The sequence below is a fragment of the Rousettus aegyptiacus genome, unplaced genomic scaffold, assembly GCF_014176215.1.
Source record: "Rousettus aegyptiacus isolate mRouAeg1 unplaced genomic scaffold, mRouAeg1.p scaffold_m13_p_1, whole genome shotgun sequence".
NCBI lineage: Eukaryota > Metazoa > Chordata > Mammalia > Chiroptera > Pteropodidae > Rousettus > Rousettus aegyptiacus.
In genome coordinates, this window is record NW_023416284.1 from 22,982,163 (window position 1) to 23,010,135 (window position 27,973).

Sequence of the window (27,973 nt, forward strand, 5' to 3'; positions counted from 1 at the left end):
AGAGAGAGAGACAGAGACAGAGAAAATGAGTAGCGAGAGGTGTTAAGATAATCAAATAACCCACAATTAATTTCCATTAGCCCTCGGAATGCATCTTAACATTCTCATTTGAAGAGAGGTGAGTTATGATCTGAGAATTTACTTCATGCCAGTTGTGAAGGAGTTGTTCCCTGGCCCAATCTCTGTGAACACTTCCTTTAACTCCCTCTGTGGTCAGCTGTCCTAGAATTTAGCAGCTAAAGAGTTATCCAGGGCAGTACTTAAAGACAGTAAGGGGTATGTGAAGGTTATATTAGTTTTCGGATTTTAATTTAGGTCTTTATGATTAAGTATTGCGATAAATATATTTTCTAAAATTTGCATTTCTTTTTCTGTGGTTTCCTGTGGCTCGAGTTGGTCTCTTTATTGGATGCAAACCAGAGTGACAGTGTAGATGGAGTGGATGAGGGAATACGATCCTGTGTGGATTTGGGGAATCTCCAGAATCTGGTCACTGTGCTGAAGTCTGTTTCTTGCCTACCAGGATCTGGATCTAAGGAAAAAAGTGAGTTGGCCTTTAAAAATTGTTAGATACTTATGTGAACTACATGGGGTAACTTTCCCCCTTTTTTCCTTCCCTCTTCACTCTCAATTTTTATTTTATCTTTCTTCTGGGAGCCCTTATAGTACTTCTAGAGCTTTGCCTTGCATAATCTGGAGGGCATTCCAACACTGGTAAGAATAGGAGTGTGGCAGTTTGCAGTTTAGTTGAGATTAGTCACAGGAGAGCTGAAAGAGAGCAGATATACCCCCAACGCATGCATGGAGTCGGGGTCAGCATGGACAAAAACTCCAGTTCTCAGGTCCCACTGGGGGTAGGGCCCAGGAGGCTGTAAACTCAACAGCTTACGTGGTCAAGTCGGCTCTGGACCAGTGAACTAGTTCTCTTTCTTACCGATGAGGGAACTGAGGCGTGGTGAAGGTAAATGTCCAAGACACCACGGTGAATTTGAGGCAGGGGTGGGACCAGAACCCAGCTTCCTGACTCTGATTGTGGCGTGCCTCCCCCTGAACTGCATGGGGCACTGTTGTGTGACACTCTCCTACCCTGTGGCCTGGTTTGAAGTGAACGCTCCTGTGTGGTTAGTACTCAGTCCTCACTTGCCAGAGTAATCCCTATCTTCTTTTTACTTTGCCTCCTCCCAACTCCCCTGCTTTCTCTGGATGCCATGAACCACCATGCAAATAAACTTGTTTTTCTCAATATTTGTGCAAGTCTAGAGACATGAAACTCAAAAGATTGCCTCATCACAAGGCTGCCTTACCAGAGATCTGTATCTTGTTTATTTACTGAGAGGACAGATACAATTTGAAATCCTCAGCATCGCTCTGGGGTAGGTGGAGGGAGGAGCTGCTGCTTCTTGGCAGCTCATGGCCCACCTCCAAGGCTCCGGCACATAAGCAGACAGTCAAGTTCGGGTTTGTGGCAGTGCTATGGAAGCCAGACTCAGGACAGGTGAGAACCTTTCCCTTCATCTGTTGCCCAGTCAGGCCACAACTGGTGGCCAGATTGATTAAAAGAGATTAAAACAGAAGGCACTTTGCAAGCCTGTAACAGGTATCTAACAGCAAGATATGTCTCTCCTACTTAATGGACTTTTTTGGGTGTCTTTGTAGGTAAGAGGGTATATATTTCACGGGCAGGAAGAAACTTAAATTTGGTGATTTACCTTTCTGTAATCCTATACCTTGGAAATCTAATGGACAGCTTCCCTGGCCCTCACATTCAGAACTATGTTTGCCTCCACTCTTGCCAGGGTATGTGGGGTCTGAGCGGTCCCTGTGGTTGGTCAGATCTCAGGCGAAGACCAGCTCAGCTCTTACCCTCTGCCATTCTGGATATTCCTTCCATAGGACTGAATGGACCATGACCTGTGGATGTTCGCTGGCCCCGAGCCTGCCAGTTACTCAGTCCCAGGCTGACAAGCCTTCCTGACACAATTAGGGCAGCCCTGGTCTGAGATATTTTACAGGGAACTCAATTAGACTTGGCGTCATGCCCGGGGAAGTAGCTCATCTGGTTCAGGGAAGGGAAAATGACACTCCATGTGTACCTCCCATCTACCTAACTTAAAGTTCTGCTTGGCCACTGATGGCGAAGCTGAGGAGACAGCTGTCCTGGCACAGCATGCTGTGTGTATCTAGAAGGCAAGAAGACTAAGTGGCAGAGGAAGACTTTGGGGATGAGGAGTACATATCATGCCGAAAAGCAAACTGTTTCCTCGGTACACATCTCCATATGGGGTAAGCCCACACCACATGTGGGTATAGAGATGTGTTGAGAACTCCAGATACCCACATGCTCTGTATGGGACCCAGATGGGGTTTCAGGTCACAGCCTTACTTCCTCTGCCTCTGAGGTTACAGTTCCCAGTGTGCCAGGGAGAGGAAGGCTGTCTAAATAGTTCCCCCAACTATTTGAGGCAACTGCCTTTTTCACTTATTTCAAATTCACTTACATGGCAGAATACATCCCAGAAAGCTCTGAAGTTTCGTGACGATTTACAGACATCTGTGTGCTGTAAGTCCTCACAGGAAAGCTGTCCTTGAAAGTGGCCATGACAGTGCCCCCTTACTGACTCTGGGGCCTGAACCTATGGACCAGGATGCTTTGGATAGTTGTCATAAAACCAGAAGGAGAATGGGAAAGTCCAATTTAAAAGCTACAATATATTTTGCTGAAAGTATAGGTATGTGTGTACCTTCCAGAGAGTGTGCTCCCTGAGAGAGATTTACACAGTTCATTACAACAGGAACAGGAATAAGAGGTAATGGCTTCACTTAATAGAAAACTAGCAGCATCTTTTTGCTCCCTGGTGCATTCCCCGGGGTCTTCATCAGGCAACCGCTCCTGTAGCAGGAGGGGTGTGCCTGGCCAGCACAGCTATAACTCATCCATCATGGCCAACAAATCATCCCCCTTGCTGGCGTTCAGCCTTGGCTGGTCTGTGATCTCAAATTCCCCCATGATCCGAGCCAGCTCTTTGTTCCTTTGCTGGTCCTGTTAGGAAAATGAGAGGTGCGGTTGGTATTTAATTTTCATCCCACCACTGTGATGCATTTTGGTTCCTTACCTGTTTGTCAGAATAGGGACTATAGTTACATGCTGACTGGAGAGAAGAAGGGAGGGCAGGGCCTTTGAAGGTCCAGGTTATTACAAGATGAGGAAGGGAATAAGATTTGACTTGTGGAATCCCCTGCACACACCTGAGTAGCTTGTATGTTGACAACTTCATAGGATAACTCTTCCGGCCTGGTTAGTGCTGCTTGTCTGCATGAGATGGGAAAAAAAAAATGGGTCGAAGGTTAGGGTTCTCTCCAGCGTGGCAAGCTGGCTCTTGACATTTTGGCAACCTACTGTTTTCTGCCTCATCTTCTGCCACTTCCCTTCAATTTTCTACCCCACCCCCCCACCAATGCACCCCACACTCCAGAAAGTCAAGTCCTGTTATATCTCTGTGCCTTTGTACATACTAAACTCTGCCAAGAATGTTTCCCCTTCCTTTGCTTGGCGAACTCCAGGACCAGCTCAGATGCGAACTCCTTCAATCTGCTGGTACAAAGTGATCACTGAGTCCTCCATTAGAGCATTTATGACATGGCACTGAAATAACTTGTGTGCATGTTTGTTCTCCTAGCATGTGGGGAGCCCCTGAGGACAGACTCTAGGTCATACACACCATCTTTGTGTCCCCAGCACTTACCACAGTACCTGCCACACAAAAGTGCACAAAGGAAGTTAGTTCAGTGGGTAGGGAAATAGAAGGCAACCTCCACCCCAAATATTTGGTTGTGAGGAGGATCACATGAGATAATGAATGCAAAAGTGCTCTGTAAACTGTAAAGTATAAAGTATAAACTGTATAAATCTAAGTGAATTAATACCACTATTAGTTTTGGGGGACATCATGCTCCGACCTCCCTCTGGTTTCTTAAGATTTTTCTTGATCTGATTATCTTGACTTCCAACAGTTCTTGTTCGGCTACGCTGTACTAAGTAAAACAGAGAACTATTTTTTGAATGAATCCAGAAGGTTCAGGCTATTTAATTCTGATGGATTCTTCTTTGAGTAGGTTATTGAATTTGCTGATGTGTCATTTGTGATCTTCATATCTGTATTTATGAGTGTCACTCATTTATAATGGTAACTTTTTTAGTTTACAAACTTAGGATATTTATATGTTTTTAAAGAAACAGGTTTAAAACATACTCCTCCTCTTCATCAGTGGTAAAGAGATTCAATCGGAATCCTGGTTCAGGGCCACTGGGTTTCTTAATCTCCATTCCTCCCATCAGCCTGGCCAAGAAATTCAGCTCTTCTTTTGCAAGAGGATTTGGAGCAATGCTCTGCTGCAGAAACAATTTCATGATTTTTAGCCATGTGAAGGCAATCACATTTCCTGCTGAGACCCAGAGACCCAGGGTGGTATTATAAAAGGAGGCAAAACAAGAACTTTAAATTATTTCTGGGAAGAACTGCGTCCAAATAAAGCATAGAAAACAGGCTTAACCAAAAGAGAAACAATCTGCGTCAGAAGCAGAGGCAGCAAACCAGAGATTTTTACACTTTCAAGATGAGTGGAAGGCCCCAGGGATCCCTTTGTCCTCAAACTACCTTCCTCTTTGAAGGAGGAGAACGTTGCTTCCTCTTTAGTCTAGTTCCCTCGGCATTTACCAGTAGCCTCAGTAAAGGCTCCAAGTTCAAGGGCACTCATTCCATTGGAGCTACCACACTGCCCTCAGGTGGTGGCCATTGTGAACACCCTTGAATCCTTTCCCTCCTCTCACTCACTGTCTTGCCCAGTTCAACCTTCTCCCCCACTTCAACTATGACTTTCTCTAAGCCAGCCTTCCCCTGCTCTGCCTCTTCCATCACTCTGCCACCAGAGGTATCTAAAATATAGTTCTCATCTCACTTCTCCCTTGCTTGAAACAAACCCCTCCACCTCCTGCCTAAAGGACAAAGTCCAGATTGTTTAAGCCCCTTCCTCGTCAGGCCCCAATGTTCCTCTACAGTCGAACCTCTAGCCACCTGCCTCGATTAGGCTGTGATCTATCTAGTCATGTGGGAGAGATGCTGCCTCCCTGCTTCCCCCTAACATTAAGATCCTCTGCCCCTTGGTGCCTTTGCTTAAACTGTCACCTCGGCCTGAGCGTCCATTTCTCCTTTTTGGCTATTTAGCATCTTACTCCACTTGAATGTCACCTCCTTTGAAAAGCCTTCCCGTTCTCGGTCCCCTGCCCCCATTCCATGGGACAGAACATGTGTTCTTGGGGGCAGCACTTCGTTCGGGATACCCAGCGGGCAATTCTTCCATCGTGCTGATTATTCGTTTCCATCACTGTCTTTCCCGGAGCACTTGGGACCATGTCTAAGCCAGCTTTGTGTCCCTCGGTACCCAGCTCATAGAAGTAGTTTGACAAATGTTTGCTGAATAACCGAATGTTCCATGGTTTGTCCTATAGCTAGCTGGTAGCTAGTTCAGTGAAAATTTGTAAAGATGGAATTCAGAGAACCTAAAACCCCATTTTGAACTTCAGCCACTGCATCATTAGAAAGGGAAGCACTGACAAGGGATGTTTTAATGATCAGAATACACACAGGTGCTGGACTCAGCACCACGGACCTGATGGCACTGGTACACTGCTCACTTCACACGTCCTGGTGCGTGGTTCCCACTTAATTATGGTGATTGAGCCAAGCCTAAAATTACCTAATTAGTCAGATCACTGGAAGACTCCATGAGAAACTACAATTAAAAACCTTTGTACTTATAAGGCTGAAATGAGAAGATTGCGAACAATGAGAGAATTGCTGGCTAGCTTTGAAATCTAGAGTTCCCACCCTTCTCAGATACAGATTTCTAGATACAGATTTTTGTATCTAGAAATAGGCTCAGAGGATAAATAAGGGAGGCGGAAGCTCACCTGTGTCTGTGAAGCTAAGCTCTTTGATGCTCCCGACATATGGGTTTCCACAGGCCGGTTCACACTGTACCTGGTGTCAGGAGAAAACCATGAAAACACGGTCCAGCCCTTTATGCTGACTTCCTTCTAACCCATGACTACAGCTCACACCTTTTATTTCGAGATGTTTAAAAGCACCCAGAAAGATGCTGGGAGTACATAATGCGACTATCGATCACTCACATTTCACTTCTTCACAAAGAAAATACTTGGGAAGCTGTGTGGAAGTGCCTCCTCTCACGAAGTAATGTGTATTGCTGAAAAAATGTGAGCAACACATAGCGAGCCTTTCTGAATCCACATGGCCACTTAAAATTATTATTTTTTAAAACGTGTTGAGTGATCTTATATTTGGAAAGCTTAGGTGTCCGTTGAAAACAGCAGATCTCTTCATGCATTTTATCTGAGGGGAAATCGCTCTACTTGTCAGCAGGGGTTGTCACATCAGAAGCCGAGCTGAATTTTTAAATGAAGTGACCTCTCTTGGACTGGAATTCATTCAGGGAGGGGGAATTTGCTTACATATTAGTTCCCAGTTTTAGGACTCGGTCTCCGTAAAATTCAAAAGAACCTTCTTTTGGTGCAGTGACATAGTTCCCACCGTGCTGAAATTCTGCCCTCTTCACTTCTTCGCCTTTGTTGTTGAAGATTCTAGAAAACAGAGTATAACATGAAGGAACGTTCTCCAAGCTTAGGTAGTCCTGGAGGTGCCTTTATTCCTTGTACTACGGGACATAAAGGAATTCATGCACTTCTTCAAGATAAAGATGCTGGGTGTGGTAATAATGATGATGTAATGATAATATTTACTGAGTGCATATTATGTGCTCGATGCTGTGTAAGCACTTTAGAACACTATTATCTTATTCATCCTCACCGTGACCATGTAATAGACGAGGAAATGAACCCCGGAGAACTGAGCGGTTTGCCGCCAGTGTCTGGTGAGTGGCAGAGCGGGGATCAGAACCTGACCTCCCAACCGCTGTGCTCTACTGGCGACAGGGAGGGGCCCAGCGTGCGGCAGTCGCTGCAGTGGCCCACATATTGGTTTCCTGGAGCCCCAAACACTGGCCTGATAATTATTGTTGTGAATTCACCTGATAAGTCCAGGGACTTCAGTTCCCCAGGGAACAGGCCCGGACACTGGCAACACGAAGCGACCATTAGAATTCTGAACTCTGTCCTTTAGAAATATAGACACCTGGAAAAAACAACATACTTATCGTTAATGTTTCTTGGTATATTTTCACAGACATAAGCATTGTGAGGATGGAAAGTGTGTAATGGGTTGGGAACGTTACCTAGTGAGTTCCTGACAATAAGAGAAAAACTCACCATAGCTAACACCTGCAGAGTTAGAGAGTTTTCACAAACGGAACTTTCAAGCCTCACAGCAAATCTTCTAGGTGAGTTGAGTTGTATTATCATTTTAAAGACAAGAAAGCCGAGGATCGCAGAGGGAAGCGACTTGTCCAAAGAGAACAAGGCAGGGCCAGGCTTCAAAAACAAGGCCAGCTCCAAATCCCACACTAATTCCTTGGTTCCTGCTGACTTTCCGTCCAGCTGCAAGGCTTGAGCCACAAGAACCCCGTCATCTCCGTTTTGCATATGAGGAACTGGCAGCTCAGATGTTAAGACAGCTCATAACAGGCAGAGGTGAAGATTCAAACCAATTCCTGTGTTTCTGTTTCTGGAGCCCAAATTCAGAGCCATGTGCTGGACTGGTGAGAAGGGGCTGGAGAAGGTGAATCCAGTTGGCGTTAGAGTTTGAAGGTCTTTCATGTGACTGGAAAACACCATATATGCTTATTTCTACTCCCGGGTTTGTGCACTCTGTATTGAGGTCTTGGTCAGATAAAATCCCATGAAGAGTATGGCAGTTAATCAGTTCTGTTGGATATTAGCTCCCTCATTTGTCAAATGAGGTAAGGTTGAAAGTCCCTTCAAACTCTAAATTTCTACAAGATTATGTTTGTAATAGCATTAAGAATAAGCATCTGTTGTGTGCCAGGCAGTCAAAATGCAAAGTGGTAAGAATTTGTAAGCTGGCAGTTTGGCATGCCGATGTTTGGTAGACTGTCTAGGGCAGCAGTACCCAACCTTTCTGGCACCAGGGACCAGTGCTCCGATGAGAATCTAATGCCTAATGCCTGACGATCTGAGGTGGAGCTGAGGCGGTGATGCTAGTGCTGGGGAGCGGCTGCAGATACAGATGAAGCCTCGCTTGCTCCCCTCCCGATCACCTCCTGCTGCGAGGCCCAGTTCCTAACAGGCTACGGACCTGGTCTGTAGCCCAGGGGTTGGGGACCTCTGGTCTAGGGTACATCTTAGCTGGGCCACTATCCTCTCAGCTCTGGGTTTTTGGTAAGTTACACAAACTTTCTGTGCATTAATTTTTTTTTTTTTTTTGTAAACTGGCCATAATAATAGTACCTATTCAATGGATTAATGTGACAGCCAAATCAGGTAATGAATAAAAACCATTTATCAAGGAGACTGACACATGTTAAGTGCTCAATAAATGGTACCTAATATTCTTAGTATTATACTATAATCAGACACAGGGCACAAACAAAATGGGAAACATGACACTATAAAGCAGGATGTGCTGACTACTACGTGGATACTAGCCTACTGAGCAGAATGACTAACGGCACGGGGAGCAGGGAGGAGTGACTGTGGGTTTGGAGCTGGGCCTGGAGGAAGAGGGTGGGTGTGAAAACACTTCAGAAGCAGAGATGGGCAGGCACAAGGCATATTTTGGGGGGAATATGTAAGCTGTTTTGGTTAGAGGGTTTGGCTGGATGATCTTTAAGGAATTTTTAACTTTGAGATTCTGTGACCCAGGGATGTGAACACAGGCATGGAGAAAGAAAATTTGGACAGAGAATTAGGAGTATATGTATGTGCTGGATGCTCCCTTAGCCTAATTCTAATGAGATTGACTAAGTCGCAGTAGATTTGAAATGTGCAACTTAAGTGTGTGTCTGTGTTTGACCTGAGAATCCACCCTTGGTTATACAGACTGTTGGGTCTGCTTGCCCAGCCCGTCTGCTGGTCCTCAGCTATAGCTGTGACTCTCCTGTGTCCTTTTCCTCTCACTCCCAGGTGATCTCATCTACTCCTACATCTTGAGCTCCCACTTAGCCTTTTTTCCTGGGCACCTGACCCATCTACCCCACCGCCCACTAGACATGTCCGTCTACAGGTTCCATGGGATGCACCTCCAATTCACCCTGTTCAGAACAGGGCTCATCATTTTTCATAAACCTGATCCTCCTCTGGTGTTCCCAATCTTAGCAAATGATATCACCAGGTCATTAAGGCAGCAGTCTGAGTTCCCCTGCTCGCCATCTTCCCATGTCTATTCAGTCACCAAGCCCTGCCAACCCTGTGGTCACTCCTGGTATGTGGCCTCGCCATTCTACCCTGCTCCCTAGTGCAGACGGTTATCTCTTGCCCGGACACTGCGGGAGCCTCCTAACTGGTGTCCCTGCCTCTCCTCTCACCTGTTTTGGATCCATCCGCCATTCTGCTACTAAAGAGACACTTCTAAACTCATCGACCATGTCCTTCTTCTGCTCGGTGGCTCTCTGCTGCCTGCCAGATTCCAGTTGGCCCTTGTTCTTCTGTGCAGCCATGCTCCTCCTTGAATGCTATGTTCCAGCCACACTGAATTGCTTGCAGCCTTTCACCTCCCCTGCACCGCCAAATACACCAGGCAGTTACATGCCTTAAGCCTTTACTGAGACGGCGCCCTCTGCCTAGAGTGTCCATCTGAACCCACACCCCACTTTGTTTTCTCATGGGCCTGGTAAAAGCCTATTTCTTTTAAAAGATATCCGGTCCTCTATGAAGACTTTCCCTATTCTCTTAGGTAGAACTGTCCGCCCCGTCCTTCGTGTCCTCTGTCTTTACGCTTTTCTATTTTAGAACCAAACATCTGTAAGGCACTTCGTGCATTTCCCCCCCTTCTCTGAGGAGGGCAGAAACCATGTTTCTTACAGAAAGAGGAAATGAAGGTCACTGAGCTGTGGTGCTGGAGCGCTGGATGAGACATCACCATGAGCATTCCTGTTCCCCAGGAGGATGGCAGGACTCTGGTGGCTGGGAGGAGAGTGAGCCAGGGATTTAAATGCTCAGTGAATACGAGTGAGTGACTTGGCGGTCACTTTTAGCAGTGAGTGGTAAGTACAGGGCTTTGGACAGTGTTATAGTTGCTGGTCTGGCCTTACAACAGGAAGGCCAAATTCGTGAGGGCAGGAGATTAATTAATGATCTGAAAGTGAGAGTGAAACTGGCTGAACGCTGACCCCAGTTGTCATATCCTGCCTGTGGGCGAGGGAGAATGACCAGCCTCCAGTAAGTGGCCAGAAGTTTTCAAATACCATCTCTGTACTGTATGCTGATGATTCTCCACATTTATGTCTCTACCCTGAATCTCTCCTCTGAGGTCTAGATTTATATATTCAACTGCTATTTGATAGTGCTACTCGGATATCTAATAGGCAAATCAAACTTAAGTAGAAGTAATTAATTTTCTACTCAAAGATATTTCCCTTCAGTATATTTCTACCCAAATATACTCCCCTCTCAGTAAATGGCACCACTGGCTGGTTGCTCAGGCCAAAAATTTCATGGTTGTGCTTCATTCACAAATCCAGTCTCTTAGTTCAGTCTTACCGATCCTGTCCTGAAAGGATGTCCCAGATGTGAATACTTCTCACTATCTCCACTGGTAGCAGCACCTAATCCACTTCCATTTTTTTTTTTTTTACCTGATTTCCACAATAATTTCCCAACTGCTGTCCCACCTCTACCCTGATCTCATACAGTTTACCTTCCAGAACACAACTCAGGTCATGGTACTGCTCACCTTACAATGCTTCGAATGTTTTCTTTACTCTTAGAATAAAACTCCTCGCAAGGGCATAAAGTTAAGTCAACTAGTAAGTACCAGTTTATTTAAAACTGGCATCTGTTCTGATCAGTCAGTGCCCATGCTGCACAGGTTGTAAACTTCGAGTATCGCTCCTGCCTAGATGTGCTTTATTCACATTGGCTTTCTCTTTTTTCAAGAAACACATCATGCTTTTCCCCATCTAAGGGCCTTTGAATTTGCTATCACTTCAGTTTAGATGCTCTTCCTTGAGATCTATGTTAGTTACATACATACTCAGCTAAAATGTCTGTCCTGTCCCAGAAAGGCTATCATTGACGCTATCATCTAAGGATGTGTGCTGTCCAGTGTAGCAGCTGCTAGTCAAGTGTGGTTATTCACATTTAAATTAAATTAGAAATTGAGTTTCTCAGTCACACTGGCTACATTTCAAGTGCACATGTGGCTAGTGGCTATCACAGTGGACAGCACAGATACAGAACACTTCCATCACGACAGAAAGTTCGTTGGACTGTGCATGTCTAATGCAACATCCCACCCCAGTCGCCCCCTATAACTGTACCTTATCATGCCATCTTCCTTAAAGTTATCAGACCAGAACCTGACTTACTTGTCCCCTCTGTCTCTTCCTACTAGTAGAGAGTCTCAAGGCAGGGCCTCCTTCCTGTTTACTTACATATTCTCAGACACTGGAAATAGTGCCTAGCATAGAGTAAGCACTCAAGAAATATTGGTTAGGCTGACTAGTTTTCCAGGGATGCAATATTTCCAAGTAGAGAGGATAACGGAGTGGCGGTATAAGAAACATTCTGTGAAGAGGTTAAGATGGAATGTTGCTTTCCAACTGCTGAAACAATGGAAAGAACATGAGGAAAGTACACGGTGGGAGGATGCATGAAGGGGAATGAGAGTAAGGGAGAGGGTGACCTGAGAGGCCTACCTACTCTTGAGGGGGCAGCTCCTAAAGGGAGCTGCTGCAAGGGCTTGGGGATGGAGATGGTTGTAAATAACCGCTCAGGATTCCAAACGGAATCGGTCTTTGGATGGTCTCTGGCCGGGCCTGCAGAGCGGGTCAGAACCTTGGGCACCTTACAGTGCTTCAGGTGTTTTTTGAGATTGCAGAAAGCTTTGGATATCAGGTGAGACGGCTGGTTAAACAATAGCAAGGAAGTGTTAGGTCAGAGCTGTATTTTCTTGATTTAGTTAGTTGGTTTTGCTAATAAATCTAAAAACTGTAAAGACTATTTTGAAAACAGAGAAAATCTGTACAGGCAATCACAAATTGCAGCTGAGCAGAAATACTATTAAAGACCAGACTCGGAAAACCAGCCAGATGTTAAAGATCAGTCACTGAATTCTGCTAGGATGCGGGAATCCTATTTCTGTTGGTGAACATTCTGATGTTTCATTGCTTGCCCATTTAGCAATTAAAGCTTAATGTAGTTTGTGGTTTAATATATTTTAATGATTTTACTACAGACTTATTATTAGGAGTGTCTTTTCATTATAATGACTTTTATCTTGTCAGACTTGAGAAATCACTAGGACTGCTTACATTACTACAATCCATAAAATAACGTCCAAATATGCAGTCTTGATAACACGATGCAGTTTTTTCAATATTTTCAAGCAATGCAAAACTCAATCTTATTTGTACATTCATGTTTTTTATTTTAATCGATGACTCTTAGAGATCTTGATTTATATTGATGTTATTATTGCTCCATCCATGGCAAATAAAATTATTAATGAGGGTTAAAAATAAAATTGGCTTCAGAGTGGTAATCTATTTGTATCTCCCAGTCCATGGAAGGGAAATAACAATTAGGTCCTAAACGTATTCTATTTTTTCTTTTTGAATTTTATTTTGTGAATATGTTATATATGCATATGTACAAAAGGTTCAAAGGGTATATATTAGAACCTAAGTCTCTCTTGTACCCCTGTTCTCCATGCAGTTTGCCACTCCCAGGAGGCAATCACTGCGACCAGTTTCTTGTCTATCCTTCCTGAAGCACTCGATACTATACATATGTTGGCAAATACATGTATATTACATATGTGGCATCAGTTACCCTCCCAACAAACTCCAAATAGGTTGAAACTGAGGCTCGAGAGGAATATTTTGCCCAAGGTCACGGAGCTGAGGTGGAGTGGGACTCAAACGTAAACGTGTTGGACTGCAGAGCCTGGGCTCATTTTGCCACATCGTCCATCTTTCCCTCATCAGTGTGGTAAATTATGGGAAGGAACAGAGTCCTGCCCAAAAGAGACGGGCCCCACATTCAGAAGCTCAGAAATATGTTTTTAGAAGTTAGAGTGTAGAATTGTCTGGAGCAGGCACGACAGGAGGCAGCATCGAGTGGGAAGCGACAGCCAACAAGAAGTATGAGGGCCTGAGCTAGGCCGATGGCAAAAGGAATGGGAAGGAGGGTGTAGACATTGAAACGGCAGACTCTAGGGGCCTTGGGGCAACGAGATGAAGATCAGGGAAGGGGAGTCGTGGGCGACGTTCTGGTTCTGAGCCGAGTGAGTGAAGGAATGATGGTGCCCTCAAAAGAAATCAGGAGGTCCAGGTAGGACTTGACTTTTGGAGAGTAGTTGAGCTACAGACATTAAATGATAGGCACCGGTGGGCATCCTCATGGAGGGTTTCAAGAAGCAGGTGGAGATGTCAGTCCGGATGGCGGGGCCAAGGCAAGGGTAGAGCAGAGGTGAGACTCAGGAGTCCTAGGTGAAGGAGCTAGAAAGTAGGGAGCAAAGAGATTCCTAAAGAGCAGGGTGTGTGGAGGCAGAAGGAGAAAATTTGGAGATAGGAAGACAGAGAGGAAGGAATGAGAGTCGTGGAGATGGAAGAGGTAGGGGAAGGCCAGGATGGTATGGTGCCATGAAAATTCAGGAAAGGTGTGAGTTGTATGGCGTAGGAGGGGTAGCTTCCTTGCAGCATCAGATACTGGGTAAGTCAATGATATTAGAGATTTGAGAAAAGGCTTTGCAATTGAGATCAGGCTGGCGGCCTTGAGAGCACATTTCCTCTGGAGAAGGGAAAAAACCATATTTTAAAGGAACACATAAGGTAACTGGAAGGGAATGGCAGTATCACTGTATTCCTTGGTCCATTTATGAACTGCTGAGATTTGTTATCAGAAAGTTTACCATTATGGAGCCAAACACTGAGGATATCCATCACTACCTGGGCGATGTCAGCCCTTGGCACCCTGTTACCCTAGGACAGCAGTGGCAGGGCGCTCCTGAGGCGGCCCATTTACTCACCCGGATGTGCAGGTCCTGGAAGAAGGTGAGGAGTGTCTGCCGGATCAGCTGGAACTCCCCCGCAGAGAGACCCCCGTATACCTGCCAGAGGTGAAGCAGGAAGAAGCAATTCACTTTCAGAAGTGAGATGAGAAGTGTGGACAGGTAGGGGCAGGTGGGCACTTAGGGATGGGAGCCAGATGAGCAAGGAGAGGACTCAGCTGCTGGGGCAAGGCGGGCAGCAGGAGAGCCAGCACTGCTCCCTCACCAAATCCTGTCATGCCACACCTGGACGGGGGTATGCTTCACTTCTTCTGTCCCCCACAGACCTGGAAAGGCTGTGCCCCAAGATCTAGCAGAACATCCACCACCAACTCCCTTTCTGAAAGAGCAGGGAGAAAATGGCAAGGCTCTGTATCACTGCTTTCCCAATTCTGAAGGCAAGAGTATGGGGACCTCAGATGATAATGCCTACTGTGTTACCAAAATGGATACTTGGAGATTTTTAGAATCTTCTGGGAGAGTGGCAGGATTTCCCATTCCTCATCCTGTGCTCTCTGTCATAGAAGCTGCCTGTTCTTAACAGAGGAATGAGAACAGTATTGGGGCTGAGAGGTGATAAACCGATGGTATCTTACTTCAATCAGCTGCCGGAAAGTCTCGTCCACTAGTTGCAGGAGGGTTGGGGAGTCTTGGATGAATCCCTTGATGGCATCTAAATGATTGAAAGTGACCAGCAATACATCCTTGGGACGGGGACACAGCAATACTTGATACTTCAAAGCCATAGTCATCAGGTCATAGAGCTGCCAACCCATACACGAACAAAATAAATGGGATCATAAAAGCAGACGTCAGAACCTCCAAACATTCAAGCATTTACTGAAAACCAGTTCTGGGTACATCATACAACTCAGGTGACCACATCAGTTATCCCTCAAACGAAGTCACTTTTGAGAGTAAAAGGGAGGGTGATATTAGTAATTAAGCCAGGACAACAGGGGAGACCAGGACCTTCCCAGGCAAACCGGGATTTCTGGTCAGCTTATGGGTACTGCTGATGGAATATGATTGAAACAATATTGGCAGCAATGGGGACCTGGACTGGATGCTGGACTTGGAGAGCGAAAACCCAAATTCAAGTCCTCCATTGCTGCTGACTAGGCGAATGAACGGCACTGCCCAAGTCACCTCACCTGTCTGAGCCTGAGTTTGCTCATCTGTAAAAAATCGTCCCTAATTTCCTGTCATTGTAGAACTGCTGAGAGGAGTAAATGAGAAGATATGTGTGAAAGTGGCAAATATAAAGTTCTATGACTATTTAACAACAATTTTAAATGATGAAAATACTTAATAAGATATCAGCAAGCCCGCATGTATGGTATGACCATCCCTGAATGACCAAAGGCGAGAAACTGGTGAGGACCAAAGCGGTGGAGATAGGCTTTATGGAAGGAGGAGGGAGTCACAGGTTTCAAACTAGCTGAGGAAGAGGAAAAGCTTTGTAGTTGAGGGGAACAGCAGGTGTGAGGGCCTGGGGGAAGCCATGAATATGCTATTTTCCTGGGAGAATGAGAACGACCTGACCGAAGAGGACAGTTTGTGTTGGAGATGGTGGGAAATGAAGTTGGATAAGGAAAGGTTAGAGTAGTAAAGGTTTTAGAAAGACAGGCAAAATAATTTAGACTAGATGTGGTAGGAATTAGGGGGCTATTGAAATGTTCTGAGCTGACATGATAAAAGCAGTGATTAAGCAAGATTAGTCAGTCTGACAATGATGAGAGGTGAGAGAAGGGAGAGACTGGAATAAGGGAGATTAGCTAATCTCCCTGGTTCCTAATAGCTTTGCAATAATATCTATTGACTCTATGAATGAATGAAATTTTGTTGGCATAATCCACATGTAAGGCTGAGAATACAGATGGCAGGAACGAGAAAGTCAGGGGAAAGAAGAGCATGTGATACTTAGAAGCAAAAGCTGTCGGCATACGGGGACTACCTGACTAGGTTCGGGGAATGAAGATGAGGGCTGTGCAAAATGACTGCAGCATTTTCAGCTTAGTGCTGGGGAGAAGGGTGCTGCTGCTGCTGGGAACAGGGACATCTGGGCGACGTGGGACTCGAGGAGTCAGTTTGGGAGAGAAGGTTTGGACTTGTCTGAGGCAGGATTGGAAATATAAAATACTACCATCTGAGTGTCATGCCAAGCACATTTATACACGTTACCTTACTGATCCCATTTAGTCTTCATGAGAACTGTGAAGTAGATATGATCTCAAGTTTAAAAACAAGGAAACTTGCCTAATTGCCCACAGCTGGAAGTAAGTGGCAGAGTGAGATTTGAACTCAAGAGGTTAGATCCTAAGGCATTTGCTAGAACTTTCTACGTGATTCCATTTCTTCAACATGCAGTTGTTTTACTTAGAAAGTGGCACACGACAGTAACAGCCTGGTTGTGTGTGTGTGTGTGCGTGTGTGTGTGTAATACTAGAGATATAGATTTGAGACTCTCTACCATCATTATCAATCATTAAGCACCTGTTGTTATATAGGATGTCATGCTAAGAATGAAGGATAAACACAGGTGTAAGATGAAGAAACGAAAGTTCAGAGTGGTTCAGGAAACACAGTCTCACAGTGGTAACTGCTAAAGCTAAGACTTGAATCCCGGGTTTTTGATCCCAAATTCTGTGCCCTTTCTCTATGGGAAACTAAACTTTCTTAAAGAAGGAACAGAGCAAGCAGGGCAGAAAAGATAATTAACATTTGATTGAACATCTACTATGTGCCAGGACCTAGGTGTGTGATTATATTGTATGTTTATTGCTTAACTCTCCCAGAACTGATGAAGCAGTTCTTGTTATCCCCATTTTATAGATGAGAAAATAGAAGCTCAGGGAGATAAAGTAACTTTCCAAAGTTAAGTGGCTAGAGGGAAGAGGGCGCAGTTAAAGACGGTCTGTCTCCCTGAGGTTTCCAGGTACCAACCATGAGTGAGCATTGATTTTGCATGCTTAGCACCTTGCACGTCAGTCCTTATGATTTAATAAAATTCACATAATGGAGGAACTTGAAAAGAAAATACTTCATAATTTTTAACAGTTAACTGAAGGCCACATTTTATTCAGATTTCATTAGTTTTCTCCAAATGTCCTATTTCTGTTCTAGGATCCCACGTTACATTTAGTTGCTATGTCTCCTCGGCTCCTCTTGACTGTGACAGTTTGACAGTTTCCCTGACTTTCCTTGTTTTTGGTGACTTTGATGCTTTTGAGTACAGGTTAGGCATTTTGTAACATTACCTCCAAGTGGTATTAGATATTTTTCTCATGAGTAGACTAGGGTTGTGGGTTTTCGAGAGGAAAATCACAGAGGTGAAGTGCTACCCTCATCATATTGTGTCAGGGGACGTATTACCAACATGACTTATCGCTGTTGCTGTTGACCTTGGCCACCCGGTTGAGGTGGTGTCTGTCAGTTTCTCCATTGTAACGTTAAGTATTTCCCCCTTCCTTTCTGTTCTGCCTTCTTTGGAAGAAAGTTATTAATCGCAGTCCACACGTAAGGAGTGGGGAAGGTACACTCTCCTTACTTGAGGGCAGAATATCTCTATAAATTACTTAAAATTCTTCAGGAGATTTGTCTAGTCTCTGCATTTTACTTGGGGTTATTATTTTAAAACCAGAGCGTTCTAATAATCTGTTTCCCGAAGAGAATGATACATTCATGTTTTAAGTAAAGACTGAGTAGTTCTGAATTTGCTTTAAAAAAAAAATGCCTGGTTTTTAGAGCTGAGATTTGTTAAGAATGAAGCAGAATTACAGATTTTATTTAGAGTTGGGTCAAGGTGTTCATAAATATGGGTGTGAAGACCAGCTCTGTCTTTGTGGGCAGGTGGGAGGACATAAACAATAAGGGGTTGGTGCAGATGACTTCTGAGGTCATTCCCAACTCTCAAACTCAACAACTGATAGTTATATGTGCCTCCCCCCCCCGCCTCCCCCCCCCTCCCCCGCAAGGCACCATTGCATACGTCATCTCATTTGATTCCAGGCTATGATCATCCAGAAAAGCTACAAGAAATGCAACCAGGGGGATAGAGGCACCGTCTGCTCACCTTATCCATGCTGGCCTGGTTCAGTCTCATAATGGAGGCATGAGCCAGGCGGTCATAGACAGTCCTCAGGGCCTTCTTGGAGTAGAGCTCTTGAGGTTTGAAAAGTTCTTCCATAAACTTTCGATTGAACATGGTTGAGATGATGTCATTCAGAACTGTAGAGACAGGAGAGAGAATATAGCTGAACAAGGCCCTGGAGGAAACTTTATTCTGGAAATGCTCTCTGCGTACAAATGGGATGGAGGAGCTGGGCCCATGCAGAATGGGGATGCTGATGTACTTGGTGAGATCTGCTCCCTGGGGAGAAAATCACATGGGCGTTCCAATGGAGAGCAGAGTCAAGAGTGCTTTATGAGACCATGTCAGGGCAAACATAAATGTGACAAATGTACAAATGTTGTGTTTTAGAGGTTACAAACCACTTTTACATACATTATCTCACTTGATGATAGGGGAGATGTTGCTTCTTTCGTTAAACAACATTCCTATATGCATTTTAGATTAGGCTTCTTCCTTAAAATAAGTAATATCACTTATTTTTGTTTTGTTTAGCAAACCTATAACATCTTTACTTAAAATTAAATTTTATAAATATAGTACCAATAATGGTACTTGGCTTTTTTTTGGCAAAACAGTCTATGAAAATAGACAAATCTACCCACTGGTTAGAGGTGAAAACATTCTAATGTTTCTACAAGACATGTACTTGAGAGTAATACCATTTTTAAAATGCCTTACTTTTTATATTTGATCAATAATATTGATATTACACTGTAGTGCTATGTCTCATACTGTTGTTTAAATGGAAGATTTCCATCTGGTGAGAATTAAAGATCCCAATGTGTGTGTAAACCAAAGTGTCTAAAATTCTAGTTCTTCATTCGTTCATTCATTTAGGTATTTTTTGCTAATCAAATATCATTAGTTTAAGGCAAGGAAAACCCTCTGGTACATTAAATAGGAACAAGTATGGTTGAACACAGATTATTCTTAATTATACCAGATATACTCTGACCTACAGATGAGCACCTATGGATGCTGAGAATATACATTCATAGTAATTAAAATCTGAAGGAAAACTGGTTACTTAAAATAATTGTACAAAATTAATCATTAAACATGAGTGATTATTACTGAAATATACAAATGCCTCTTGCTTTTGCCACACAAAGGACATGCCTGGTGATTGGCTCTGGCCATACCGCTTAGAGACTGAAGGCTAGGTTGAGCACTGAGGTCATGACTTCACGCACTCACTCTACATTTAGGTAACTGACAGAAGTAGTGAAGCCTCAGGGCAGCATTTTAAAACATCTCAAAGGGCATTTTTGGGGGGCATGAGGATCTGAGGGCTGGTTGTTATTTAAATCTTAAATTGAAGGGCTACAGAGAGAGGAGAGACAAGAAGGGGCTCCCCCTACCCTGTAACTTGACACACAAAAGAACTGACCATGACTCCTGACAGAAGTGTTGAACTCACACTTGACCTTTGGATTGAAATCTAGACGCCATCCTATTAGTGAGGAAGAACCAAATCCATTACTAACGCAGGGTATCCTCACCTGTCACAATCCAACCCACTGCAGCGTGCCCTTCATATGCACTAACATGTCCCCAGTGTGGTCACCTTGGAGACATAACTCTTTTGGGTATGCCTCATGCATGGCCTTTTGCCTTTAATGTAAACAAGCAAGTACCTCCAATAGATGGAATTTTCTAATGTTTTTCTTATTGCAGCCTATATAAAATGCAGAATTTTCAAGAATATAGGTAAAAGTGCAAAGCCACACATTTGTCCTCAAAAGAGAGAATTTGAATTTTTCATGGATTTATGTAGGCCAGGGAAGAGAGCCAAAGAGGAAGAATTCAAGTTAAAGAATCATATAAGCTCTGATACGTTAATCTTGGGTGTTTTAGCCTTTAGCAGAATCTAGAATAAATCAGTTCTAAAAGAAAGAAAATTGCAAGGAGATTGTTAGCTGCTCTGGCAAAATAAAGAGCAAAATGAAGCCTTTTCCTCTGGGAACTGAATAAGCTATACATCACCATGGCTCTTTACACAAGAACTTCGAGAAAGTATACCTGCAGGCCCTGTCCCTGTGGGCAGAGCAGTGACCACAATGTGCCCAAGGAAAAAATGGCAGTTCTATGGTTGGGTTCCAGGTCTCTGGGCCCCACTTCTCATTTAATTCTTCGGAAAGATTATGGGGGCACAGATTAACATGTCTACATTTCACAACATGCTTCGCCCGCCTGGCACCTGGTTAAGGCGAGCCTACTATGTACCAAACACTGAGATAAACACCGGGGAACAAAGAGGAAGTAAATGTTGTCCTTGCCCTGGAGAAGCAGCCCAGGCTGAATTTAAGTTAAACCTGAGAAACAGTTTTAACCACATGTGTTAGTCTGTCTCGCTGTGAGTTTTTGGCACTCACATGAGCTCTGCAGTTTCAAGAGGCAGGAATGTACTAGGAGCCAGATTTCATCAGGAAGAGCCTTACTTCAGGGAGCAAAGTGGTTTTTCACAGGTGCATCAGAAGGGCTAGTTAACTGAGTTCTTAACATATGAGACTTCTAGTCCTGGGTACAGAATATGAAGTTAGTTTCTGCTTATTGTTTTTGAATGCTTAAGTTAAATTAAATTCCAGTGATTCAATTACATATACAAAAAAGCCTTCAAAATCCACACATCTCACCTGACATTCTGCCACGTGTCAAGAAGTGGGCCAAAAATTGCTCAAGAGAAGTGCAAAAAATGGTTGTGACGTATAATAAAAGTGTATCAGAAACTTTGACTGGGGTTTTCTTTGAGCCTGGCTCTAGATGAAAGCAACTGAGTTTTTACCAAACCTCTGTTGTAGATTTAATTGTTCATGGGATCATGCAATTTGGAACCGAGGGTAAAAGAGAGAAGCTGCTACTATGGTTACCATGTTTCCAATCCTTACAATGTTCCAGGCACTGGGCTTAGATCATTATCTCATTTAAATCCCCAAGGCAACTCTGAATTATTATTCTTATTCTATCAAGGAGGAAAACTGAGTCTCAGAGAGGTTAAAGTCCAAGGTCATGCAGTGGTGGAGTTGAAATTAGAATGGAGATGTTTGATTCTAATGCCTATGCTCTTAAGCATTATATGTTATCTCCTCAGCATACTTGGTGTGTAAGAGCATTTAAAATATTGAGGATGGTGGCTGATGACATGCATAAACCACACTCAAATGTCAATGATGGAAGGGACTCGTGACACTTAAAGGTGAGAAAGGCTATTATTTTATTTTGAGCAATTGGCAAACTTTTTCGGGTTTGCTGCTAGTTGTAGGTGAAGAGGAAACTGAAGATTTGGCATGATAGGGCCATACTGCATGCATGATATCATGCCTTCTGCCCACAATTCTGGCAGCCATGCAGTCACATGCTTCCATTTCTCTGGGTTACTCAATAGATACCTCTGTGTGCTAAGGAGAATGGTTCAAGGAAAGTCACTCATGTTGAAGCACAATTCTTCGGTCATGTGATACTAACACAGAATTGCTCTAAGGACTCCCAAATAGGATAACCTACTCAGAAGTGTAGCTACTGCCCTAGCTGTCCCTGCAAAGCTTGGAACTGATGAAAAGAGACAAGTGCCTCATGTGCAATATGGTCCTTGTGCCTAAGTCTGCTTGGTTTTCATCTTACATGCTGTGTTTATTTAAGCAAAAGATTTAAATGTATAACCAATGTCCCGGCTAAAGAGAAATTCATGCCTATTTTTTTTACTTTGAAATATTTAAAGTGGTTCCACTTTAAGCCCCACTGACAAAGGACTGGGTGAACCTGTGGATGCAGACTGAATACATGCAGCCCAGAGATAGCATACCTCGTTTTCTGTCCACCTCTGTCCATTCATCTACATGAAGCATATAAAAAGAAAACACCAGTTCATGAAGCAAGAACATCATTTTCAAAGAGGCTTTAAAAATACCAATTCCAATTATATGGTCTATGAAATTTTATTTTTCATGTTTGCATTAATGTCTAGTGTGAATACTTTGGCTTCCATGTGAAACTTTTAAAAGGATGATGGATAAAGAAGTTCTAAAAACAAGCCCTAGAGAAGCTCTATCTCATGCAGCAGTCCCAACCTTTCTGGCATCAGGGACCAGTGCTCCTATGAGAATCTAATACCTGATGAGCTGAGGTGGAGCTGAGGCAGTGATGCTAGTGCTAGGGAGCGGCCGCAAATACAGATGAAGCTTTGCTCTCTTGCTGCTCACCTCCTGCTATGCGGCCTGGTTCCTAACAGGCTACAGCCCGTACTGGTACTGGTCTGCAGCCCGGGGTTTGGGCACCCCTGTTATAGAGAGTGGCCTAGATAGAGGAGAGGAAACTCAGAAGGACTAGCTTACCCTGGGGTTTGTCACAAAAGACTCAAGAAGTTATCCTCGCTAATGCTATGAGACTATACATTATTCAAAATAAGGCTTTTAAAAACACTAACTTCCACAAGGAGGAATAATTCCAAGAACAGAGAAGAGAGTTTCTTTTTGTATAACCTGACTTTTTACGAATGTAAGATTTCTCTTTCTAAAGTACAGATAGAACTGCTCTAATGGGAAAACTTGAAATGTAAATTAAAAGAAAAACATGTCTTTGTTGCTGATTTACTTTTTGTATAGAGCTACGTGGCTGCCAGGTAAAAAGAGGGGAGGAATGATGGCCTGTAAAGAAAGCTCCTGAGGACAAGGATAGTCAGGAAGATGCCAAGAGAAGACCAAATAACGAAAAATGTACTTGGCTAGAAATCTGTAAGAATTAAGACCCTTTATTGGTTGAGACCTGGCTTTACTATTTACTATCTAGATAATTTGAAGCAACTTGTTGAACCTCAGTTTCTTCATCTGTAAAATGGGGATCATAATTATACCTATATCATAGGGATAACAGACACCAAGCACTTAGCTGGCTTCCCTTCTAGTTGCACTCTCTCTACTGAATGACATTGCACATCACCCATAAAGGAGGAAAGATGACTTTTTCTCCTCCTTATTTTTGGGGGAAATTCCAATCTAGAGAAATCACTCTCAGATTGATTATCTGAGTTCTATGCACATCCACATTTAAAAAACATTTTATGATTAATGGTCTCCTTTGGAAACATTTGCCACTAGATTGTTTCAAAGGTGATTTCTGCAGTTATAACCAAAACATACACATGTCTTCAACATACAATAGCTACAGCCCCTAAGAGACCAGTGCTGGAAACATAGCCAGCCAGGGCTGTGCCCTAATTGGCTGCAAAGATTTCCCACGGCAAGGTGAACCTCCTGTGGGAAAACTCATCATCTTTCTCCCACAAGAGTCACAGGTGTTTGGAAGAGAAAACACTGGGGAAGCAGCACCAAGAGTCGGGCCTTCTTAACGCAGATAGTGGCTTCTTTAGCATAATGTCCACATCTATCTTGTTGTGGCATTTATTTTACAGGTAGTCTTGCCTGATCGGCTTATGGGAATTCAGAAAGGTGGAGCTGGACCCACCTGAAGGTGTTTTTGGGAACGGTTCTGCTGCAAGGGGCTCAGCCGCTCCAAGAGACAGTGAGTACTGGCTGCTGACAACATGGAGCTGGCAAATGCATCCCCGGGGGTATAAGGCACTCCCGTGGGCAATGACGCTCAGCTCCAGCAGAGGTCTCTGCAGTGTCGAGTGCTCCTGGCCCCTTTCCACTTAAGGATCCAGGGGAAGGTAACCGATGTCTTGTTTTTCTATTATTTCTCTAGATGACTTGTTTGTGACAGTTCCACTTTAGCTACATTTTGAGAGGGAGGCAGGCACAAGGATATCCAGAGCTGCCTGTTGAATTGGAACTAGAAAAATAAAAACAGAATCTCATCACCATTTGGTTGCTCAGCACTACACGTCTCAGAAAAAAAGTGATCTTCGTGGCTTGGAAAAGAAAATCACTGAAAGGCTCTATGCCTCAGTCTCCCCTTCTGTAAAATGAGGAAAAAATGTAAAAAGGTCTTATTTATGAGCATTTTTAAGGGGACGCGAGTGAGGCAAAGGTAACTTTTATTATTTTCACTATTGCTTAAAATATGGGACAACATTCAATATGCAACACTCGAAAGTTGCCCCATAGGGCACTTCCTTTCTGTTGAATGCTAAATTAGAAGCTGTATGGTGAGGAAAAACTATTTGTACTGGACTTGTGGGAACAGGATGGCTTCCAGGAGACCAATTAGTTGTGTAAGATAATGAAAACATCTAGAAGAAATATGGTTTCCATTCAATGCTTCAAAGAAGAAGAGTAGTTTACTGTGTCTGGCATTTGATACCCCTCAGTGCATAGGCATTTGTCACAGTGGCTCATGTTCTTGCAGCTACACCAACTCCAAACGGTGACATAGATGAGTGTTTCTCAACTTTGAATCCCATATTCTCTACCCTGCTTTCTCACTCTTACTTCTATAAGCCCCCATCAGCCAACTACTGTACTTTCTTTTATAAAATCAGTAGGTATATTGAATATTTTTTCAAACCTTTCCTTTTCCTTCTGACCTTCCAACTTCCCCCCGCCCCCAAGGTACCCAAAGATTCTGACACAGTCGCCCCCAGGTATGAAAGTATAGTGTAGCAGTTAAGGACGTATTGCTTAAGAGTATAAGCTCTGGAGCTCGATGACCTGGGTTCAGATTCTTTACTCCTCTTCTTACCAGCTATATAACCTTGGACAAATTAGCCTTAGTTTTCCCATCTGTATAATGGGGATAGGAATATTAACCTATATGATAGTATAGTTGTGGGGATTAAGGTGTTCAGGGAAGTCCTTGGTACATGGTAAGTGCTTAATAAATATTTGTTGTTGTCATTAGGAAGATATGTCCCCTGCTTTTATAGTCAGTTACTGGACCAGACTAATCAAAAGTCCTACCATCAATAAATGCATGGAAGGGCTGGATTGGGCTCCACCAAGCATCTTATACGACCTGTGACATTGACCCAAACTATGGAAGTAATGAGTGCATGAATGTGAATTACCAAAGATGGCTGAAATTCCCTTAAGCTGTATCTAGCAAACCCAGGACTACAGTTCCTGAAGACAAAGGAAGCTAGTCCCCTAGTATTCACAGGGTCTTACCCAGACCTTCTCTTGAAAGACCACACCCACTTATTGTGCTAAACATGTTAAATACATATATTATCTTATTCAATCATTACAACTTTGCCGTAAGGTATATGTTATTTCTCTCATTTTATGGAAAAAGAAACGGGCTTATTGAGGTTACATTCTAAGGCCATACGACTAGTTAAATGGCAAAGCGGGAAATGGTATCCATATCTGTATGACTCCAGAGAGGACACTCTTAATTATCAATTTACACTGCCTTCCAAGATGCAGACTACCAGTCCAAGAACTACCTGTTTGCTCACTGGTGCCATTAGCCCAAATGGAATCAAACATATAGGCACCCAGGAAAACAGAACCTTCTTGAGAAAGAAATGACAATGTCATAAAACAGCCAATTTAAATAATCAGTTCAACAAATATTTACTGAGCATCAATTTATTCTGGTCTAGGCATTATGCTAGGTGGTGGAGTACAAAGATGAATAAGATAATCATGTGGAAGAGACACATACATGGACCACTTCAGGGTAATATGGTCAGTGATAAGGCAAAGAGGCATGCATAGGGTGCTATGGGAGTATGTGCAGGCCTTTTCCCTATGTAAGGAGGCATCCTGACAGAAATGAATCTTCAGCTGAATAATGTAGGAAGAAAGGGAAGTTACTAGCATGGAAATGAGAGGTTTGGGGTAGTATGGGGATTACTACCATGGAAACAGGAATAAACATGCTTTAAATGGAGACATATAAGCAGTTAGGTATTGATACAAAGTATGAGGCAGGCAATGGTGGCACCTGGGACTGCAGAGGTGGATAGAGATCGGATCAGGAAGGGCCCTGGAATGTCTTGCCAAGGACGTGCCCTCCAGACAGCAGTGGAGAGCTGACAAAGCAGCGGGGAGTATGAACAGGTTTGCATTTTAGAAAGCTCAGTGGCAGCAGTGTACAGAATGAATGGAGAGGGTTCGCTATAGGGAGTTCTTTTTATCTCTTTATGCCTGGACTTGGACTCAATTGCTCAGACACAATAGTGAATATCTGAATATGTATGATTAACATTGAGCCATACAGAAACTGTTGGAGAGAATAAATGTTTCAATCAGTGGCCATGTCAGTTACCTTTACACCAACTTTTCCTCCTCTACCTTGAAATATAATATTTCCTTCATATTTAATTCCAGGAAATATGGTGAAAGCAGTTGTTGGTTGAGAGGGGCATAAGAGGGAGAGAAAAAGGGTGGCAGAGCTCTAGGTGATCATTTCTCTGGGGGATTAGTTGTGGTGTATACGGGAGACAGATTTTGCATTTTAGAAGCTCTAAACGCTGTATAATTATTTTCACAATTGCACTCTCTTCCAACAATTGTGAAAGTAAAGAATTATAGATTTCTTATGTTTTCTTATTTATCTATGTTATTTCAGGACCCCACCTTTCTAGAAATAGCTTTTGAAATGAGCAAGACTGGCTTCCAGTTTATGAAGGATATTACACAGAGCAACGGAGAATCAGAATCTGTTCCCTGGGGGAAAAGGATGCTTGGACTAGCAGAGGGTATGTCACCAGGTGGTGGGCAGCTGGGATTCCTAGATTTGGGAGGGTCTGGATGTCAAGAGAGATTAGGAAATCACCTCTACAAGTTGAGGGGATGAGTAAATTAGTGGTGGTGGTGGTGGGGGGAGATGTGAGGTACCCTAATAATATTCAATGGGGATATTAAATCCTTCTTCTGTGAAAATAACTTTTTGGGAATTTGTTTCCTGAGCGGCCCTGACTGGATGGGCCGTGGCATTGTGAGAAAGATCCCTGGCTATAATAGCGTAGGATGCAGGACTGTTGATCAGTCTATAAAAAGGCCTGGCTGTGGGAGCTGGGGAGGGATAGGAGGCTGGGCTGCGGGGCGTGGGTCTGGCTATGGGTGTCAGGTAAAGGATCGGGCTGCGGGGCGTGGGGCTGGCTGCGCGCGCAGGGGCGCCTCTCACCTCTGTGGGCTTTGTCTCCCGGGATGTTCTGGGCCCGTAGCCGCTGGTCCAGGATGTAAAGCATCTCTCCACCCAAGTTCAAGAAGAGTAGCGGTAGCGTTCGCACCGACATGATGCGGGAAGTGAGTAGGGCTGGCGAAGATCGCTAAGGCTTGGTAGACAGAGAGAGGCCTGGAGGCCCAACCACCGCGTCCTCGCAGCCTAGTTGCTAGGGCAACGCAGCAGACAGCCAAAGAACCCAATCAGCAGGCTGTTTGTTGGGGGGCGCCTAGGGGCGGACGCTTATTGGGCGGAGTGCCCCATGGGTGTAATTTGACTTTCTGAAGCTCTGCGGAAAGGCTAGGGCGGGGGGGTGGCGGGCACCTAACCGGCTCAGCTATTTCGCGTGACCATCCTCATCCTGCCTGGCCACATACAGGAGCCCGAGAACGAGGAAAACCCAAGCAAAACCAGAGCAGTCTTCGAGCAGGTGGATCTTGGTTTGAGTCGCGACTCTATTAATTTCCTAGCCGTGTGACTTTGGGCAGGTGTTTTGAAGCTGGACTTCCTCATACATAAGTTGGAGAACACTCAAGTCACAGGGTTGCAGAGAGGAATCAATGCCACG

General features: G+C 43.9%; 1 protein-coding gene and 1 long non-coding RNA gene across 7 annotated transcripts; one reads left to right on the plus strand and one right to left on the minus strand.

The window, feature by feature from the left end:
• The first annotated feature begins 6 nt into the window (after positions 1-6).
• Positions 7-27,915, plus strand: LOC107512070. 3 transcript variants are annotated; one of them, XR_004954314.1, is made up of 5 exons: positions 7-544; positions 21,428-21,532; positions 23,744-24,321; positions 26,809-26,938; positions 27,785-27,915. It is a non-coding gene; the product is annotated as an uncharacterized LOC107512070 (long non-coding RNA). The 3 variants fall into 3 exon arrangements; XR_004954310.1 differs by lacking the exon at positions 21,428-21,532; XR_004954315.1 differs by lacking the exon at positions 21,428-21,532 and having other exon boundaries at positions 23,744-24,001.
• OSCP1 (organic solute carrier partner 1) lies at positions 1,301-27,790 on the minus strand. 4 transcript variants are annotated; one of them, XM_016147204.2, is made up of 11 exons: positions 27,367-27,790; positions 22,139-22,168; positions 18,277-18,431; positions 14,798-14,965; positions 14,181-14,261; positions 7,105-7,208; positions 6,530-6,658; positions 5,969-6,038; positions 4,251-4,387; positions 3,247-3,310; positions 1,301-3,040 (listed from the first exon to the last, which is right to left on the minus strand). In XM_016147204.2, exons 1-11 carry the CDS (start codon positions 27,476-27,478, stop codon positions 2,924-2,926), a joined length of 1,167 nt encoding a protein of 388 aa, XP_016002690.2. In that variant the 5' UTR covers positions 27,479-27,790; the 3' UTR covers positions 1,301-2,923. The 4 variants fall into 4 exon arrangements, with proteins under 4 accessions (XP_016002690.2, XP_016002689.2, XP_016002691.2 ...); XM_016147203.2 differs by having other exon boundaries at positions 4,251-4,390; XM_016147205.2 differs by lacking the exon at positions 22,139-22,168 and having other exon boundaries at positions 4,251-4,390.
• Positions 27,916-27,973: the final 58 nt, after the last annotated feature.

Bases quoted from the DNA above. Each gene is read 5' to 3' on its own strand.
- OSCP1 (XM_016147203.2), bottom strand. From the start codon at position 27,478: ATGTCGGTGCGAACGCTACCGCTACTCTTCTTGAACTTGGGTGGAGAG. The intron at 18,432-22,138 runs GTATGCTATCTC...CTGTCTCTACAG, and splicing joins AGAGGTGGACAGAAAACGAG to TTCTGAATGACATCATCTCA. The intron at 3,311-4,250 runs GTATGTTTTAAA...CATCTCATGCAG, and splicing joins ACCACTGATGAAGAGGAGGA to ACAAGCAGCACTAACCAGGC.